The sequence below is a fragment of the Balaenoptera ricei genome, chromosome 11 (genome assembly GCF_028023285.1).
Source record: "Balaenoptera ricei isolate mBalRic1 chromosome 11, mBalRic1.hap2, whole genome shotgun sequence".
Taxonomy (NCBI): Eukaryota; Metazoa; Chordata; class Mammalia; order Artiodactyla; family Balaenopteridae; genus Balaenoptera; species Balaenoptera ricei.
The window spans coordinates 13,067,658-13,085,266 of record NC_082649.1 but is presented as its reverse complement, the minus strand read 5'-3'; the positions used below and the strand labels follow the sequence as shown (position 1 = coordinate 13,085,266).

At 43.3% G+C, this 17,609-nt stretch overlaps 1 protein-coding gene across 7 annotated transcripts in view; it reads left to right on the top strand.

Moving 5' to 3' along the window:
• The window catches only part of ATXN1 (ataxin 1), a 393,801-nt gene extending 376,692 nt beyond the window's left edge, over positions 1–17,109 (top strand). For all 7 annotated transcript variants that reach the window (XM_059937989.1, XM_059937986.1, XM_059937983.1 and 4 more), the window contains one exon: positions 10,283–17,109. In XM_059937989.1, the coding sequence (XP_059793972.1) occupies positions 10,283–10,813 (531 nt within the window). In that variant the 3' untranslated portion in view covers positions 10,814–17,109. The remainder of the gene's footprint in view (positions 1–10,282) is intronic.
• The last annotated feature ends 500 nt before the right edge of the window (positions 17,110–17,609 follow it).

The window sequence follows — 17,609 nt, the reverse complement described above, 5'->3', positions numbered from 1 at the left end:
AAATGAATAAAAGGCTTCCTTCTCTCCAAAGAGTTTATATGGAAGGAGAGACGGTTTAGAAAAGTCTAGAAAGAAGGCTGACCTTTTCCAGCGAGTGCAGTGAGCCATTTTGCGCTGCCTCTGTTCCTGTGGCATGTTCCCCTGAGCGGCCCAGGAGCACCCATCCTGCTGCTTCTCTGCGGAAGGCCCCGTGACCTCATGCTAGCTTGTGTGCCTGTCACACAACCTGTGTTTTCCTGAGCGTGAGCCAGACTGGAGGGGGTCCAGTCCTGCGCATCAGTAAGAGGACCGATGCAGAAACAGGCTCGTGCCCCTTTCTTTTGCAGAGAGGATCTAAGCATCGTGCCCACTGGGGGACCCCCTGCCTGGGATGGCCCCCCCCGCCTCGGGGGAGCCCTGGGCTTCCATCTGGCAAACAGTGTTCTGTCTGTGAGCAGCTACCCAACCCGTCCATCTCATTCTTCCCAGGCTCAACTTTTCTGAAGAGTACACAACATTTTGTCAGAATTGTAGTGCATTTTATCTGTGAGTTGCTCTGGGGTGCCACTTGTCGTTGACTGCGTTTTTCCTGAGTGCTGGCCTCCGTCTGTTACTAGGGCTGTCTGTCGCGTCCCAGATTCAGGAACGTGACTGCTTCCTTTTACCTCCTTGGTGGCTGCTTAGTATTCCGTGCCATTTTCTTCTCCCGACTGTCTGTGTGTGTGTGTGTGTGTGTGTGTGTGTGTGTGTGTGTGTGTGTGTGCGCGCGTGTGCGTTTGCGCGCGCGCACGCACACTTTTACAGCGTGTTATAACGACGTGATCACTGCATGTCTACTGATGGCTTTTCTTTCATTCCACTGTTTTTTATTTTGACTGCTGCGTTCTGTGAGCCGTCAGTGGCAGCATGATGCCTTTAATGGATTAGTTGGTGCCTAAAAATAGCCAGAGCCCTCACCCAAGCCGCACAGAAGCCTGTATAGTCCCTTAGCAGCCAAGGCGAACCAACTTGCCAAACATTTTACATGTAGGGCTTGGTGGACATGAGCCCTAATGAATCAGAAAATAGGTAGCGGCTTCCCTCAAAGCAAAGCTCATTACCGGGCCTGGGGTCCAGTGATTGGTGAGAATACGTTCAGTTCTAATGCCAGAAAGGCTCCAGCAGAGAAACGGTACCGAACACATTTTTGTTTGTGTGTCTGTGTTCCCTCCCCCTCCCCACAAAAGAAGAAAAATGCTCTCCTTTAGCCTGTGCGTGATGTAAGTGCCCCCAGCTTGGGGATCTTACGTGTGTTGTTTTATTTATTTATTTATTTAAAGGCATAGAGGAATTTTTTTTTTTTTTTTTTGGCTGTGTTGGGTCTTTGTTGCTGCGCGCGGGCTTTCTCTAGTTGCAGCGAGCGGGGGCTACTCTTCGTTGCAGTGGCTTCTCCTGTTGCAGAGCACAGGCTCTAGGTGTGCGGGCTCTAGAGCACAGGCTCAGTAGTTGTGGCACACGGGCTTAGTTGCTCCGTGGCATGTGGGATCTTGCCGGACCAGGGCTGGAACCCGTGTCCCCTGCATTGGCAGGTGGGTTCTTAACCACTGCGCCACCAGGGAAGCCATTACGTGTGTTACTGAAGCAGATTCTCTTGGACCATTGTTGTTCATAGCTTTTTTAAAAAATAGACTTTATTGTTGAAATTAGTTTCAGGTTTACAAAAAATTGAGCAGAAAGTACAGAGAGTTCCCAGACGCCTGAAGTTTCCCCTGTTATTAAAATCTTGCATTTTTGTGGTATACTTGTGACAATTGATGAGCTAAATTGATACATGGTTATTAACTAAAATCCATACTTCACATTAGGGTTTACTCTGTGCTGTACATTCTGTGGGTTTTCATAAATGTGTAATGTCACGCATCCAGCCTCCCAGCGTCCTAGGAACTAGTTTCCCCACCCTGAAAATCCTTCGTGCTTCACCTACTGGTACTTCACCCCACACCCCTGGCAACCACAGATCTGTTTCCATCTCTGTAGTTCTGCCTTTTCCGGAATGTCATGCAGTTGGACTCCTATAGTACGTAGCCTTTTCAGACTGGCTTCTTTCACTTGGCAACATGCGTTTAAGGTGCTGCTGTGTCTTTTTGTGGCTTTGAGAGCTCATTTCTTTTTAGCACTAAATAATATGCCGTAGTTCTTTCAGGCACGCATTTTAAGACCCCAGGGGAGGAGGGCAAGTGGGATAGACCCGTGTGCCCCAGACCTGCCCTGGTCACCTGCTGCTCGGGTCCCGTGGAGGCCCTGGGAGCCAGGAGACAGTGCGAGAAAAACCTAGCTCATCTGTCACGTGGGGTTTGTGTTTGGAGGTGTCTCTGCGCGGGGATGTGGGTTTAATGAGACAGCTTCCACCAAAGACTGAGTCAGGCTTAGCACGAATGTGATGAAATGTTTTAAATAGAACACTCGCAGACACTCTTACACTCGATTGAAGAGGTGTGACTCTTTTTATTAATGATCTTTCAACGTCGAAGTAAATGAGGCTCTCCGTCAGCCCCTCCGTCTTTGCTCCAGGGTTCTCTGATTTTCTTGACGTGGGGAGTGTGGTTGTGCAAACTGGCCTTCGAGGAAAGCAGACTGGCTTTTCTCTGCAGGTGAAACAGGACCAAGAACTTCACTTGCAGACAAAGTTAGGGATTCCCAGTGTAATCATTTCACCAAAAGCAAGACGTCATCACTGAAACCCAGCTTCTGAGCGATGCCCTTGCTCCCAGATGCAGGCAGAATTTCTACTTTTGTGATAGGCTCAAGCAGAAACGTTTTGTAAAACAGATGCCCTTCGCATTTGTGAAAACAGGGATTCTCCTGAAGGAAAATGGAGACAAATTTAAGCAACAGACGTTTTGTTTTCTTTATATCTTGCTTTTGGTGATACGTACATATGTGTGTAAATAGACATAGCACCAATCTACCATTGAAAAGTACAACCAAACAGCATAAATATGCGTATATGCATGCATTGTTTAGATACAGTAGTCTTTAACTAAGTAGGGAAAGGAATTTTGCTGAACACAGGAAGGTGACATGGAATAAATAATGATCAGCCCAGAAGTGAGGATGTGTTGCCTCCCTGTCTTGGTTTCTTCATCCCGAATAGAAGTTGGAGGTGATCGTTGTAGAGGAGTTGGTTTAGCGGGGCTGGAGAGAGGGAGGGGAGGGCAGGTTTCTCTTCGGAGCAGTGGTGAGCGATGGGCGTGCCTGCAGCAGCAAGAGGGGGCGGGAAAAGGGCACAGGAGGATGGGAGGTGATCACCCCTAAAAAAAGAGAGGTGCTGGATACAAGACGTCCAGAGATGAAAGGCAGAGGGGCCTCAAGCTGACACCAGGACAAAGGCTATTCATGCTCCCATTTCATCTTCCAGACTGCTTAAAGTGTTTGGAAAAGGAGATATTTATGGGATGAAAAAAAATGGACTGTGTCGAGCTGCCAGGAGTTATGTAACATGCTTTGGCTTTATACGGTACTGCCCCCATGAGTTTATTTTCATTGGAGTTTAATCAGAGTCTGTCTGAACCCCGACAAGATCATAAAGTGAATTAATGGTTATTAGCGTGGCTGAAAGAGCAAAAAGGAACCTCAAGATTGGAGAGAAAGTAACTGAAGTGTGATTCAGTGAAATCAGGGTGAGCTCAGCATCTGACAGGGGAACATGGAGTGAGGCAGCTATGCCTCAGCCAGGAAAGCTGTCTGTTGGGGGCTGAGCAGCAAGACCCAGGGAAGGTGCAGCTCCTCTCCCTGGGGAGGACTGTAAGCCCAATTTAGTCCTGGCTGGTGGAAGCAAGGCCAGGCAGAGCCTCTCCAGCGTCTAAACATTGACCTCTGTTGGCCAGTAGTGCCATTGCAGCGTTTTTGACATGTGGAAGGCAAACACAGAACTAGTCTTTCCGATTTGTAGTGAGCACCTGTTACATGCCAGGAAGTATTCTATACCCTGGGGATAGAACAATGAGCAAAGCAGGCAATATCTCAGCCCCCATGGAACATATAGTCTTATGGGAGTTTATGGGAAGAGGTGAAACAGACAAATATGGAAGTAAACAAAGTAATGCATCGAAAGATAATAAGTGCTATGGGAAAAAAATAAAGCAGCCTAGAGCGGGGGGGGGCAGGGAATAAGGATGGAGGGTAGTTATTTTAAACAGGTGGTCGGTGAGGCTGTCTCTGAGAAGGAGAACGGGAGGACACAGGGCAGAATGGACTCCACATGGAGGGAATAGCAGATGCACAGACCCAGAGGCACGAGTGTTTTGGAGTGAAAGGACCAACGGGGAGACCAGTGTCACTGCAGTGCAGGGAGGAGGGGGTGGGATGCAGACCACGCCAGGCTTATTCACGGAGGCTTTTTCTCCCCGTGAGAAGCTGGCTTGGCCAGGACTGTGGAGGTGGAAGCATGAGAAATGGTCTTATTCTAGCTGTAGTTGGAAGAGAGAACCGATAGGATTTGCTTGTGATTTGGATGTGTGTGGTCTGGGAGGAGGAGTCGAGTAAAGTATGATGCCCAGGCCGTTGACTTGAACACTGGAATAATGGGGACTGCCCCTGGAGGTGGGGAGGAACCCAGGAGGCGCCAGTGGGCAGGGGCATATCAGGAGGTCTGTTTGGGACACGTTAAGTTTGAGTTGCCCATAGATATCCAAGTGGATATCACCAGGTAACATGGTTGCCAGTATCCACATATGCCCTGGTGAAGTTACTTGTTTTGCATACATGTTCTGGCTCTTCACTGAAGGCAAGTACTAGGTCTTAAACAGTAAGTCCCTAACACAAACAGTGAGTACCTAACACTTTGCAGGTGCTGTTACATTTTGAACTTTATTAAAACTGCAAAACCTCAAGTGTGAACACTTAATAATATTTCTCAGCACCAGAGGGAGACCCACATGGACCTCAAATTCAACGAATTCAGACTCATTTCTGGTTTAAAGTGACATCATGTCACAAAATCCTACCATCTCTGTTTCACCTCCAAAATAGTACCCGTTGGCATTGACAGCATGTTTTGAGGCAGATAATGTTCCTCTCCAAGGGAGTTTCAAGAGGACAGACCCAACCATAAACGTTCTCACTGAAAAATCTGTTGGTATGATTTGTTCATTAACCGTTAATGATCAGTTAACCTTTAAGAATGTTTATGTCCTTCTGACAAACCTAAATACGAAATTGAAATAGATTTATTATGACTTACTTTCGTGTGCTTATTTGAGATGTGTGCAACAAGAGTTTAACTTTTACCAATGAAAGGGCAAAAACTTACTTTAGTTCACATATATGCAGACCAAAAAAAAAAAAGTGCATTATCTAGATAATTCAGGCTACATAATTAGGGTGGGAAGAATATTCGTGAGGATAAATATTAGCGAGGGTAAATAATTAGGAGAAAAATAACATGTGGCCTGAGCCATCCAGCCCACTGCTTACAATGATCAGATTTATCTGAATCTTTTGCTCCTGATTTGTGTGGACCCAGCTGAGGGGGTGGCATTCTTTTCCCAGGATGGCAGATCACTTTTGGGAGAAGACAAAGCCAGAATTTAGGAGGAAGGGACCAAAGGCAAGCCTTTGAAGTGACAGAGAAAAGTTCCCCAAAGTTCTCTAGGTTAAAATCAATCCCATTATCATTGGCTCTTTTCAGCGCACCTCTCATGTATTCTCTCTCCTCATCACTTTTCTTTCATGCATTTTTAGGTAGGCTGTTCAAGTTATCGACCATCTCACAGCACTTAATTCTAAGACCTGCCTTCATAGTTTGGGGAATAATGAAGGGCTTTCAAAATGCCCCAAAATATGGTGTATGTAATGGGGGGAGCATGTGCATCTATATCACAGCTTACGGAATCATCATTAATGTTACTTGTCACAAAGGCTTTGAAGCCATTTCTTCTCAGTGAGTCTGCAGATACTTGGCAACGTGTAAAAGTCTTCGAATAGATTTGTATACAGGAGAAGTTATTTTCAGAACATGAATATTGGCTGCTCTGAGGAATGTGTATAATATGGCTCACACAGCAAGAACCTGTTCGTTAGTAGGTGTTGGGCTGTCTGTCCGTGAGACTCTGCCCGGGAGCAGAGGTTCATCTAGGAAATGCAGACGAACAGTGGCCACTTGAAGTAGGAATTGTTCCCTCTGCTCAGTGTATGATGTTAATGGCTTTAAGAGGTTTGGGACAGGATTTATGGAGCCAGCCCCAGGTTGGTCCTCCCACTTGGAACTCAGTTGGCATCCCCATCCGATACTATTACTTGTAAGTATATTTGTACGTATGTACATGCAAGTATATATGTGTGATGTGAATGGAGTTCTGTAATTAATTGAATATCAGCCTCATGACACTTACATAGAGAGACTTGATTTGCATAGTAGATGTAATAAGGCTGATGCTCTTTCACAATTTTTTGTATCATGAAAAAAATCCATGACCTCAGGTCATTGGATCCTATTTATTTCAAGTAACATTCCCCACTTTTGGAGTAGTGGAAATGTTAAGTTCGTGTCTTCTGATGGTATTACAATACCTTTGTTCACAGGGGCAGAGATCAGGAACATAGGAAAAAGAAAATGGGTTTGGGGGCCAAAGAGACGGGGATTAAATTCCAATTCCATCGGTATATAGTCATGACGTTAAGCAAGTGATTTAATCTCTCTGAAACTATAGTTCCTTATTTGTAAAATTAGAACAACGGTATTTTTCTCACTTAGTATACTGTATCGAACAAAATGCTTCTTGTAAAGTGTGTATCTGAATGTTTGACAGGTAGTAGAAACTCAAAAATTTTTAGTTCTCTTTACATTATTAAGATAACCCAGAACAATGAAATTTTCCCCTGATAACACGCACATTTATATGGGCTTATGCTCACACACGCACTATAGTAATAGGCTTCCATATAAATTCATTCTAGTTGTTTTTTCTAAAAACACTTAGGTCTTCTATGGAGCAAATAAAGTATACCATTCAAAAAGTGTGTCTAAAACTGAATTAATCATAGTTATCAAAAAAAGATAAAGAGGTTAAGTAGAAAAGCCACAATCCATGTAAATTACACGGAAATTCACTACATTTAAAGTGGGATATTTTAATTATTTATGTTTCTGTATGTGTGCCTGTGTATGAAATTCAACAGAACATTTTCAATATTCTTGTATTTAGTCAATACAGTCAGCTCTCCATATCTGTGGATTCCACATCTGCGGATTCAACCAACCACAGATTGAAAATATTTATGGGCAAAAAATTCTAGAAAGTTCCAAAAAGCAAAACTTGAATTTCCCCAAACTCGAATAGTTCCCAGGCAACTATTTACATAGCATTTACATTGTATTTTAAGTAATGTAGATGATTTAATGTATACAGAGTATGTGCATAGGTTATATGCAAATACTGTGCCATTTTATATAATGGACTTGAGCATCCTTGGATTATGGTATACTTGGGGAGTCCTAGAACAAATCTCCTGTGGATACTGAGGGACAACCATATTATTTTAATTTGCTCACACATCTACCATTTTCATTGTTCTTCATTCCTCCCTGCATCTGCAAACTTCCATCTAGATTCATTTTTCCTCTACCTGAAGAACTCTTTAGTATTTTCTTTAATGCAGATCTGTTGATGGTGAGTTCTCTCAATTATTATTTATCTGAAAAACTCTTTATTTTGCCTTCATTCTTGAGGGATCTTTTTGCTCAGTGTAGAATTCTTGGTTGGCAGTTCTTCAATACTTTAAAGATATTCCATTGTCTTCTAGCTTCTATTATTTTTTATTGAGAAGTCAACTATAAATTTAACTGTTGCTTATTTGGAGGTAATGTATATTTTGTTCTGGGGGCTTTTAAGATTTTCTTTTCCTGACCTTGATTTACAGCAGTTAAACTATGACCTGCTGAGGTGAGAATTTCCTTTTATTTTTCCTGCTTGGGGTTTAGACCTTCTTGAATCTGTGGTTTATTGTCACTTATCAGTATCAGAAAATTCTTAGCCATTACCTTCTCTCTCTCCTCCTTGTAGGATTCAAATTATGTGTCTGTTAGGTCTTCTCAATGAGTCTTCTGTGTCTCATACCCTTTCCTCTGTATTAGCCATCCTTTTGTCTCTGTGTTTTATTCTGTATAGTTTCTTCTAAATCTCTAATTTAAAAACCCAGTTCACTAATTCTCTCTTAAACCATGTTTATTCTGTGGGAAAATCCATTGCATTCTTGATTTTAGTGGATGTATTTTTTTTCATTCTAGAATTTCCATGAATCTTTAAAAAAAATAGATTCTAGTTCTCTATCAGAATCCTCAACTTTGTCTTTAATCTCCTTAAATATTGTAAACATAGTCATTTTAAAGTCTATATCTGGTGACTCTATATCAGAAGCCCCTGTGGGTCTGTTTATAGTATCTGTTGTTTCTGCTGGTTTTTATTCATCTCATCTGCTCATGGACCTCCTCCCCCTTTTTTAATTGAACGTCTTTTATTTGAAAATTTGTGGAAATAATTCAAGACCTTAATTTAATTTTAGGGATGAATGAGATGATTAAAATCTGAGCTTCAGACATTGAGAGGAACTGTCTGCTTCTGCTTCACCTTACTTCTAGAATTCAGTGCTTTGAGGGAGCACCCTCCTGTGGCTTACCCTGAATTCCATTCCCTGCCCCCTGAAACCCACCTCCCATGCTCTTGAGATTACCCAACGCCCACTTGAACTGCCCCACTTTGGAATGTACAGATACCCTTAGGGGGAAATAGCATCAAACACCAGGTTCAAATCTCTGGCCAACACCCTTTCCTGATCCTGACCCAATGACTTTTTTTTACTGTCATATTTTGGTCTACTGCCATAAGAAAAACATATTTCTTTTACATTTTGTCCAGAGTTTTTTTTTTGTTTAGAGTATTTAGTTGTCCTCATCAGGAAGGTTGGTGCAAATTAACTGGTCTACTACATCTACAAAAGCCATTGAAAACTGTTTAAAACTACTTCTCTTTTTCTTTTTTATATAGCATAAAGTTGAAGAAATTAAATTTCTATGAAAATTAAACTGTTCAAACCTCAAGTGCATTTCAACTTGATTTAATGGCAGTAGTAATACTTGCACTGGAAGTTTGCAAATCCCTACACAGACCACCTCCTTGCCTTTGTTCACATATCCCTACTTCCAGGAATGTCTTCTCCTTGCAATCATTCCTCTCCTCCAGTCCCATTGTTTTTCAAAACTCAGCACAGTGTATCCTCATCCCAAAAGACTTCCTTACTCACCTCTTCCATGCCTTTTCTCTGCCCTCCAACAGCTTAATCCCATGCAAAGTATTAGAGCCCCGCTCTGTGACCACACTCGCCACATTCATTGGCAGTTATTGTTCCTGTGCCTCTTCTGCCCATTGAATTGTGAACTCCTTTGTGACCAAGACTATTGTTTTCAATTTATTGAAATTCATCACAGTGAATGGCACATAGTAGCCTAGAGAAAACAGCAGGTATTGAAAGGATACTGGGCTTCCCCTGCTTTTGATATTTGTTTTTCAAACAAAAGAGAGACTGATTTGAGTACCTGGGGCTTGCCCATGTAGATGGGCCAAGCACTTGAGCTGTCTGTATTCATTTCACCCTCAAACCCCTCCAAATCCTGCCCATCCATGGGGTCCTGGGAAAGCCCTCCCTGCTTTCTCCAGCCCTCACTGATTCTGCTCCCCCTAAATTCCTAGAGTATGCATTCATTTATCCAGTAAATATTAAGTTTCAGCCATGTGCCAGGTACTCTTTTAGGGGCCAGGGACACAGTGATGAGCACATAAGTGCCTGCCTTATGGGGCTTAAATACAATCTAACTCTGATCCGTATTCAGCCCTGTTATACATGAGAATAGCATCTGTCCAGTGAGCTAATAAAACACAAGAATATACCTTGGGCTTGAGTCACGTGCAGCGCCTAGCCCAGTGCCGAACACTAAGTAGGTGTTCCATCATCCTTGGGGGTCCACTGACTTGTTTTAATGGAGACCAGCTGTAGAGCTGATACACAGTAAAACGATATTTTGAATACTGAATGGACTTCTACCGGCTTCTACCCAACATCTATATATGGTAAGTACAGGTACAGCAGAAAGTTAAGAGCCTCATTTGCATCTGTTGGTGGAGGAGCTTTGGGGAACTGAGTCTTATTTTTTTCCATTCACCTATGCGTATGTATGTCTGTGTTCGTGTAATGTATACAATAAAACAAGAATAAAATGTCTTCATTTCTTCCTTCTCTTCCCTCTCCCTGTCTCTCACTGTTCCCACAGGTCAGCGTGGAAGTTTTGGTAGAGTATCCTTTTTTTGTGTTTGGACAGGGCTGGTCATCCTGTTGCCCGGAGAGAACCAGCCAGCTCTTTGATTTGCCGTGTTCTAAACTCTCCGTTGGGGACGTCTGTATCTCGCTCACCCTCAAGAACCTGAAGAATGGCTCTGTTAAAAAGGGCCAGGCCGTAGATCCCACCAGTGTCCTGCTGAAGCACTCAAAGACCGACGGCCTCGCGGGCAGTAGACACAGGTACGCCGAGCAGGAAAACGGGATCAATCAGGGAAGTGCCCAGATGCTCTCTGAGAATGGCGAACTGAAGTTTCCAGAAAAAATAGGATTGCCTGCCGTGCCCTTGCTCACCAAAATAGAACCCAGCAAGCCCGCGGCCACGAGGAAGAGGAGGTGGTCGGCGCCGGAGAGCCGCAAACTGGAGAAGTCGGAAGACGAGCCACCTTTGACTCTTCCTAAGCCTTCTCTCATTTCTCAGGAGGTTAAGATTTGCATTGAAGGCCGCTCTAATGTAGGCAAGTAGAGGCCGTGTGGGGAAAGGAAATCTGGCCCTCCTTTATCATCTGTATCCAGATTACTGTACTGTAGGCTAAATAACACAGTATTTACATGTTATCCTCTTACTTTAGGGTTCTGTTATAACCTTGTCCTTAGAGTTACAGCGGGGGTTGGGCAGGAGATGGTGCATATGCTTTTTCCACGCGTGTCTCTCAGCGGGTGGGCAGGCAGGGGCTGGGGCAGGTCCAGCCCGGGCTCTGGGCGGGCGTCCTGGTGGAAATGAACGTGGCCCCATGGTGCCTGCCTTTTCTAGCAGTGCAGATGCACCCATGGGGTGCCGACTTCTCCCAGTTTCGGGACGACGGGCTGCAGGGGGTGCGTGCGTGCGTGCGTGCAAGTGAGGGTGCCCGGGTGCCACGGCAGGTGAGGGTCTCTTTCTCTCTGCCTCCCTCTCTCTTGCTCTCAGCACGGGATTGGAGGTCCAGGGGAACGTCCTCATGAGGTTCTCACGTGCAAAATCAGCATCAGGACCCCAGGTTCAGGGCATCCCAGAGAGGCCGTCAGACAGCAGATGGAAGACTAACCGTGTAAAAGAACATTTTTTTTTTTTCCTCCAACATATTTTACAATAAAAGCGACTTTTAATCATAGAGATATATATTCCCCCCATGGGGCCTGACTGCACTGATATTTTTTTAAAGAGCAACTGCCACCCGTGGGATTTCGTTTCTGCTTTACTAGTGCAGTGATGTCTCCAGGGCATCGTGGTGGGCAGGGCAGCCCCTGGTGCCATCGCTCCGCACCTGGGAGGTGGTGGGCAGCAGGGGTGGCGGAGAGTGAAACCCACCCTGGTCTCTGTGCAGTGTTAGGAAAACCAATCAGGTTAATTGCATTGACTTCACTCCCAAGAGATAGACACAAACTGCCCTTCAAGAGAGCCGCGGAAGCTCTTCGCATTGGGTTTGCAAATCTTCTGTCTTTTAACTCTAGTACTGTTTATAGTTCATGACTATGGACAACTCGGGTGCCACTTTTTTCAGATTCCAGTGTGACGTGAGGAATTAGATTTTGAAGATGAGCATATATATTACTATCTCTAAGCACTTAAAATGCTGTTCACACTTTATTACCAAGCATCTTGGTCTCTCATTCAACAAGTACTGTATCTCACTTTAAACTCTTTGGGAAGAAAAACTAAGTTGCTTTCTTTTTTTTCAACACTGTAACTACATTTCAGCTCTGCAGAGTTTCTCACGGAGCAAGATGTTGAAAGTTTCAATGTGGTTTAATGGGATGAATGTGAATTTTGAACTAGTATGTGACAATGAATGACCACCAAGTACAGCCTGACAGGAGGCACTCTTCACTTTGATGTTTGAGAAGGAATTAAAAGCATATGCAGAGCTGGCAGAGGAACTGAGAGGAAAGGGATGGAAAAAAGAATACTCACTTTTGTCCAGTGTTTTTCTTTTTAAGACGAACTTTTAAAGAACCTTGCGATTTGCACATCTTGAGTTTATAATTTGTGTGATATTCCTGCAGTTTTTATCCAATAACATTGTGGGAAAGGTTTGGGGGACTGAACGAGCATAAATAAATGTAGCAAAATTACTTTCTAACCTGCCTAAACTCTAGGCCATTTTATAAGGTTATGTTCCTTTCAGAATTCATTTTGGTCTTCTTACCGCATCTGTCACATAAAACCAGGTCTTAGCAGGACAACTCTGAGAATTTTCTTCAGATTCATTGAGAGAGTTTTCCATAAAGACATTTATGTATGTGAGCAAGTTTTTTTTAAAAAAAGAAAACGATTACTTTATTGTTGTTGTTACTGATGTTATTTTCAGAATGACTTTTATTTTTCCATCTGAAATCAAATCAAGATTTAATGTTTGGTACAAACCCAGAAAGGGTATTTCACAGTTGAAACCTTTTATTCCCAGAGATCTGAAATATTGTTTGTGGGTTTTGCGTGTGCATTTTAAAGTGCTTTAAAAAAAAAAAAAAGTTTTATAAGGAGGGAGAAATTTTTAAATATTCTTACTTGGAATGGCTGCAACTTACCTGATTTTTTTTTTTTTTTTTTACCATTGAGAATAGTACTTTTTCCATTTCACAAATTAAAAAAAAATTCTAATGTCAACCCACATTTTGGCTATCTAGTATTCACATTTAGCTCTCAGCAGAACTAATGATTTTTACAAACCATTTTCTGGGGTGTACCAAAAACATTGGAATAGGTTTAGAATAGCTAGATCCAGCCCTTGACTTTCTTTGATTTTCATTCCCCTCTCAGCATGCTAGCAGAGAGCTGGGCGAGTCCTTTCTTGCAGTCATATTGCTTATTTAGTGCTGTATTTTTTTAAATGTCTCTGTTCAGAGAACTTGCTTAATCTTCCATATATTCTGCTCAGGGCACTTGCAATTATTAGGCTTTGTTTTTCTTTTTGTTTTGATGGTAAGAGGAATATGGGGCTGCCATTATAGACTTCGTCCTCATCAGTACCACTCATTACAGCAACTCACGTGGACTCAGAGAAACACCCACCACCTTTTGGCTTCTTTCGAGTATGGAACTAACTGGATCCACACCTCCAACACTAAAATGGGAAAACATAACATGGTTTGGAGCAATAGGGACATCATCATCGTTTTTGTGCTTCTATTTCAGGTATAGGAATTATCAAATAATTGGTTCTTTCTAAACATGGTCCCATTTCACTTTCTTGCTTTTTTAGCATGTGCAATACCTTCCGTGCCAATAGAGTCTGATCAGCGTGCTCTAGAGAAAGCTCAGACCCTTTTGGCTTTTTCCTTACTCGGTCCCTCTTTCCTGTTCTGGCCAGAGAAGGGCTGGAAGGAAGGAGCCAGGAAGGGGAGGGCCTCCTGCTGCGCGTTTGCCCTGCTGCGGATGCCGAATCCTGGGGCAGGGAGCTTGCTTTCGGGAGCCCTGTCTGTCGCCTTGTTGCAGAAAGAGCAAGCAAAGGAGGTGGAAGGGGAGAACGGCACTTCCGCCGTCACCACGAGGAATAGTGAATGTGCAGTGCAGACAGGAGGGAGACAGAGTCCTTTCTGAGGCACACTCTGGAGCAGTGTAGTGCCAGGATCAACCCATGCTCCGCGATCTTTTCCGCCAGTGGGCAGGTCTGTGTCCTTGAGACTTCGAGCTGAGCCTCTGGGTGTGGGCAGGAAGCGTGGCCCGCCGAGTGCGCGCCTTCCAAGCGTCCGGCCGGTGGCTATGGAGGGGGCCACCTGCGAACAACGGTCACCACTCCTTTGTGGCAGCTCTCTCTTCACATAGGAAGAACATCCAGAGGACAAGGGCCTCCTCTTGTTTGCAGACAGTGGCGAGCCCCAAGGCTCCCAGAGCAGCCTTTGTCACTGCGCCTGCGTAGCCGACCTAACAATGACAGGCATAGAAACCCTTCCGTGCCGTGCAGCTTACGAGGATCAGCGTGTGCCTCTGTACTGTGTCCACTTTGCAATAGTTACTGAACCCGTCTTTTCGTTCTCCTTTCTTTCCTGTTTTCCATTTTGAAACTAATAATAACAGCAGGCCTTTTGCGTTTACAGTGGAACACAATCACCAAGAAATTAGTCAGGGCGAAAAGAAAAAAAAAAACAACCAACAAACAAGAACCTCTCTTTATAGGGATTTCTAAATATATAAAATGACTGTTCCTTCCTTAGAATGTTTTAACTTAAGAATTATTTCAGTTTGTCTGGGCCACATTGGGGGTGAGGTGGGGATACAGAGATGGGTGCCACTTACCTCAAATCTTTTAACGTGGAAATCCAAAATTGCTTTTTCATTTGGACGTTCAGGATAACTTTCTATGTTGGTCAATTTTTTGTCTTTTCCAACTCACCCAGTTTGTTTTGAGATGATTTTTTTTTTTCATTGCTGTCGTCAATCCCATTTCTCACTCTGAATCATGACCCTTTGTGTTTTCTGTTCGGTGAGCGTGTTGGGTTTTGTCCCCCACCGGGAAGTGGCGGCACCCCTCCTTCTCCCCTCTAAGGAACTCTGCGGAACCTTTCACACCTCTAACTCAGGGACGGGGCTGGCGTGTGTGTGTGGTACACTGATGTGTCCAGAAGCAGCACTTTGACTGTTCTGGAGTAGGGTTGTACAACTTCAAGGAATGTTTGGATTTCCTGCATCTTGTGGATTTCTCCTTAGATACTGCATAGATTGCAATATAATGCTGCATGTTCAAGATGAACAGTAGCTCCTAGTAATCATAAAATCCACTCTTTGCACATAGTTTGATCTTTACTGAAATACGTTGCCAAAATTTATTTTTGTTGTGGTGTAGTTTTGGAATTTTTGTTTGTTTTTTTTTAAGGAAACAATTGATAATACCCTTTAACATCTGTGACTACTAAGGAAACCTATTTCATAGAGAGAGAAAAAAATCTCAAATGCTTTTGAAGACACTAATGCCATGCTATTTCAGATCTGGGTGAAGAAGCAGAGCTCCGTGGACTGAAGGCCAGGCTTTTTGAGCTGTGTTGGTTGTCATGGCTACTGTTTCATGAACTGCAAGCAGCTCAACAAACCATGGTCTGTTTTCTCCTAAAACCCTTTGCACTTCCTATCTCCTAGTCACCCGTGATGATCCCAGGTGAAAAAAGGGCCAGTGGTCTCTGTGGCCCAATCCAGCTTCTTCGGGGTGATGTGAAAGCAAAGGGAATTATGCTTTTTGGTTTTTAAAGTGAAGTGGAGGTCTCTGCTTCCACCTTGTTTTCAACCCAGAATGTCTGAAATAGAGAATTTTAAGAACACATCCAGTAATAACTATACAGAGAATATACTTTTTTATAAAGCACATGCATATGCCATTGTGTTGGGTTGGTTTCCTCTTTTTTTCCATGGACAGTGTTGTGTTTCTGTTGATAGGGAAACTCCAAACTGTTTGCACACCTCTACTCCGGAGCTGAGATTTCTTTTACATAGATGACCTCGCTTCAAATATGTTACCTTACTGATAGGATCTTTTCTTGTAGCACTATACCTTGTGGGATTTTTTTTTTTTTTTTTTTTTTAATGTACACCTAATTTGAGAAGCTGAAGAAAAAAAACTTCGAAGCACTCACTTTGAGGAGTACAGGTAATGTTTTTAAAAATTGCACAAAAGAAAAATGAATGTCGAAATGATTCATTCAGTGTTTGAAAGATATGGATCTGTTGAAACAATGAGTTTCATACCTTGTTTGTAAAAAAAGAAGAAAAAAAGCATAAAGGTTGAAAGTTACTTGTTTTTTTGTATATAGAAATGTGTCATGTCTAAATGATCAGATTTGTATGGTTATGGCCTGGAAGAATTACTACGTAAAAGGCTCTTCAACTATACCTATGCTTCCTCTATGTTTCTGTTACATAGAACCCTCTTCTGAGGGAGAGTAACTCTGTATTCTGCAATTTGAGAATACTCTTCATTCCTATGCCGAAAGTACTTCTCTGAGCTCCCTTCTTAAACTCTTAAGCCATTGCAACTCCTTTTTCTTCAGAGATGATGATTGACATTTTCAGCACTTCCTGTTCCAATAAACCCAAAGAATATAATTCTGAACAAGAAGTGTTTGTAACAAGGGATCCTAGCTACCAAGAAAACAGGACTCATTACGAGGACACACACAAAAAACATTCAGCCTTCTTTCCCCCCAACACCTCAGTTTAATGGGGGGTGGGGTTAAACAAGGATTTCAGTTGAAATGCCTCATTTTACTTTGGTTTTGATTTTTCTTTACTATTTAAGAGGCCAAAATAAATGTGGAGCAACTTCTCAGAAGTCATATACTCTGTCCAGAAATCAAGCTAGCCAGCAGAAACTGGACAGCTGGGGGGATATTGAGCAAATCCCCCTCCAATTCTTAAATTCAGAATCTCAGCCCTTCCCTTACTTACATGCAACGTTTCTGGTAGCTGACATTTACCTGTACGGTGGCGGGAGGGAACAGCGGCTTCAGTTTTTCATATCCTCATGACTCGCATACAAATGGTTCAGCTGTATTAAAATTAAGTGCTTTGGGCCAATAGGTAGTATCTATACCGTAACCGTCTCTTAAGAATTTCTGTCACTTTTCTTATCTGAAAGGACTCCAGTCTTCCACTGCAGATAATTGGAGATTTCACCCAAGTTTTCTTTCCCTTTAGTTTGTTCGTTTGCTGTTGGGATGGCCGATGAGCCAGTCTCCTTTTCCATGGCCAGTCTGAAGGCCCCCCTTTGGAAGCGCTGTTTACAGTCATCCTTGCCGAGGTAACATTCTGTCCTCTGGAATAGCAAATCTGAGCGGTTACCAAGCTGGGTGTGTAGGTTTCCTCTGCTTCTTACACGAATCACCTACTCTTAAATCATCCGGTCCAGGAGTGGGGTGAATTCTTTAGTCAGTGAACATTAAACTTGATACCTGTGCATTCAGTTCTGTGAATAACTGCCCTTTTGGCCTTTCGGGGAGGTTTCTTCCTCCTCAGCCTTCACTGCTCCCTGTAAACCCAAATCAGTGTCAGCTGAAAGGCTCCAGTTGAGCCCAGCCAGTATTCGTGGTGGCCTTCGGTTAAGACGAGAGTCCTAATTTCTAGCCAGTGGGGTCCTGGTCCCAGAGCCATCTCTGAGAGTCGCACTGTTGTATTTTTTAATGTCAGCTCACGACCCACCAACCTCCCAATCATACGCCTCCCACCGGCCAAGGGAAAAGAGACACTAGAACTCTGAGGGCACTATCAGACTGACATGGCCAGTACAGAGGAGAACGAGGGAAGGAATGATGTTTTGCACCTTATTGAAAAGAAAATTTTAAGTGCATACATAGTTAAG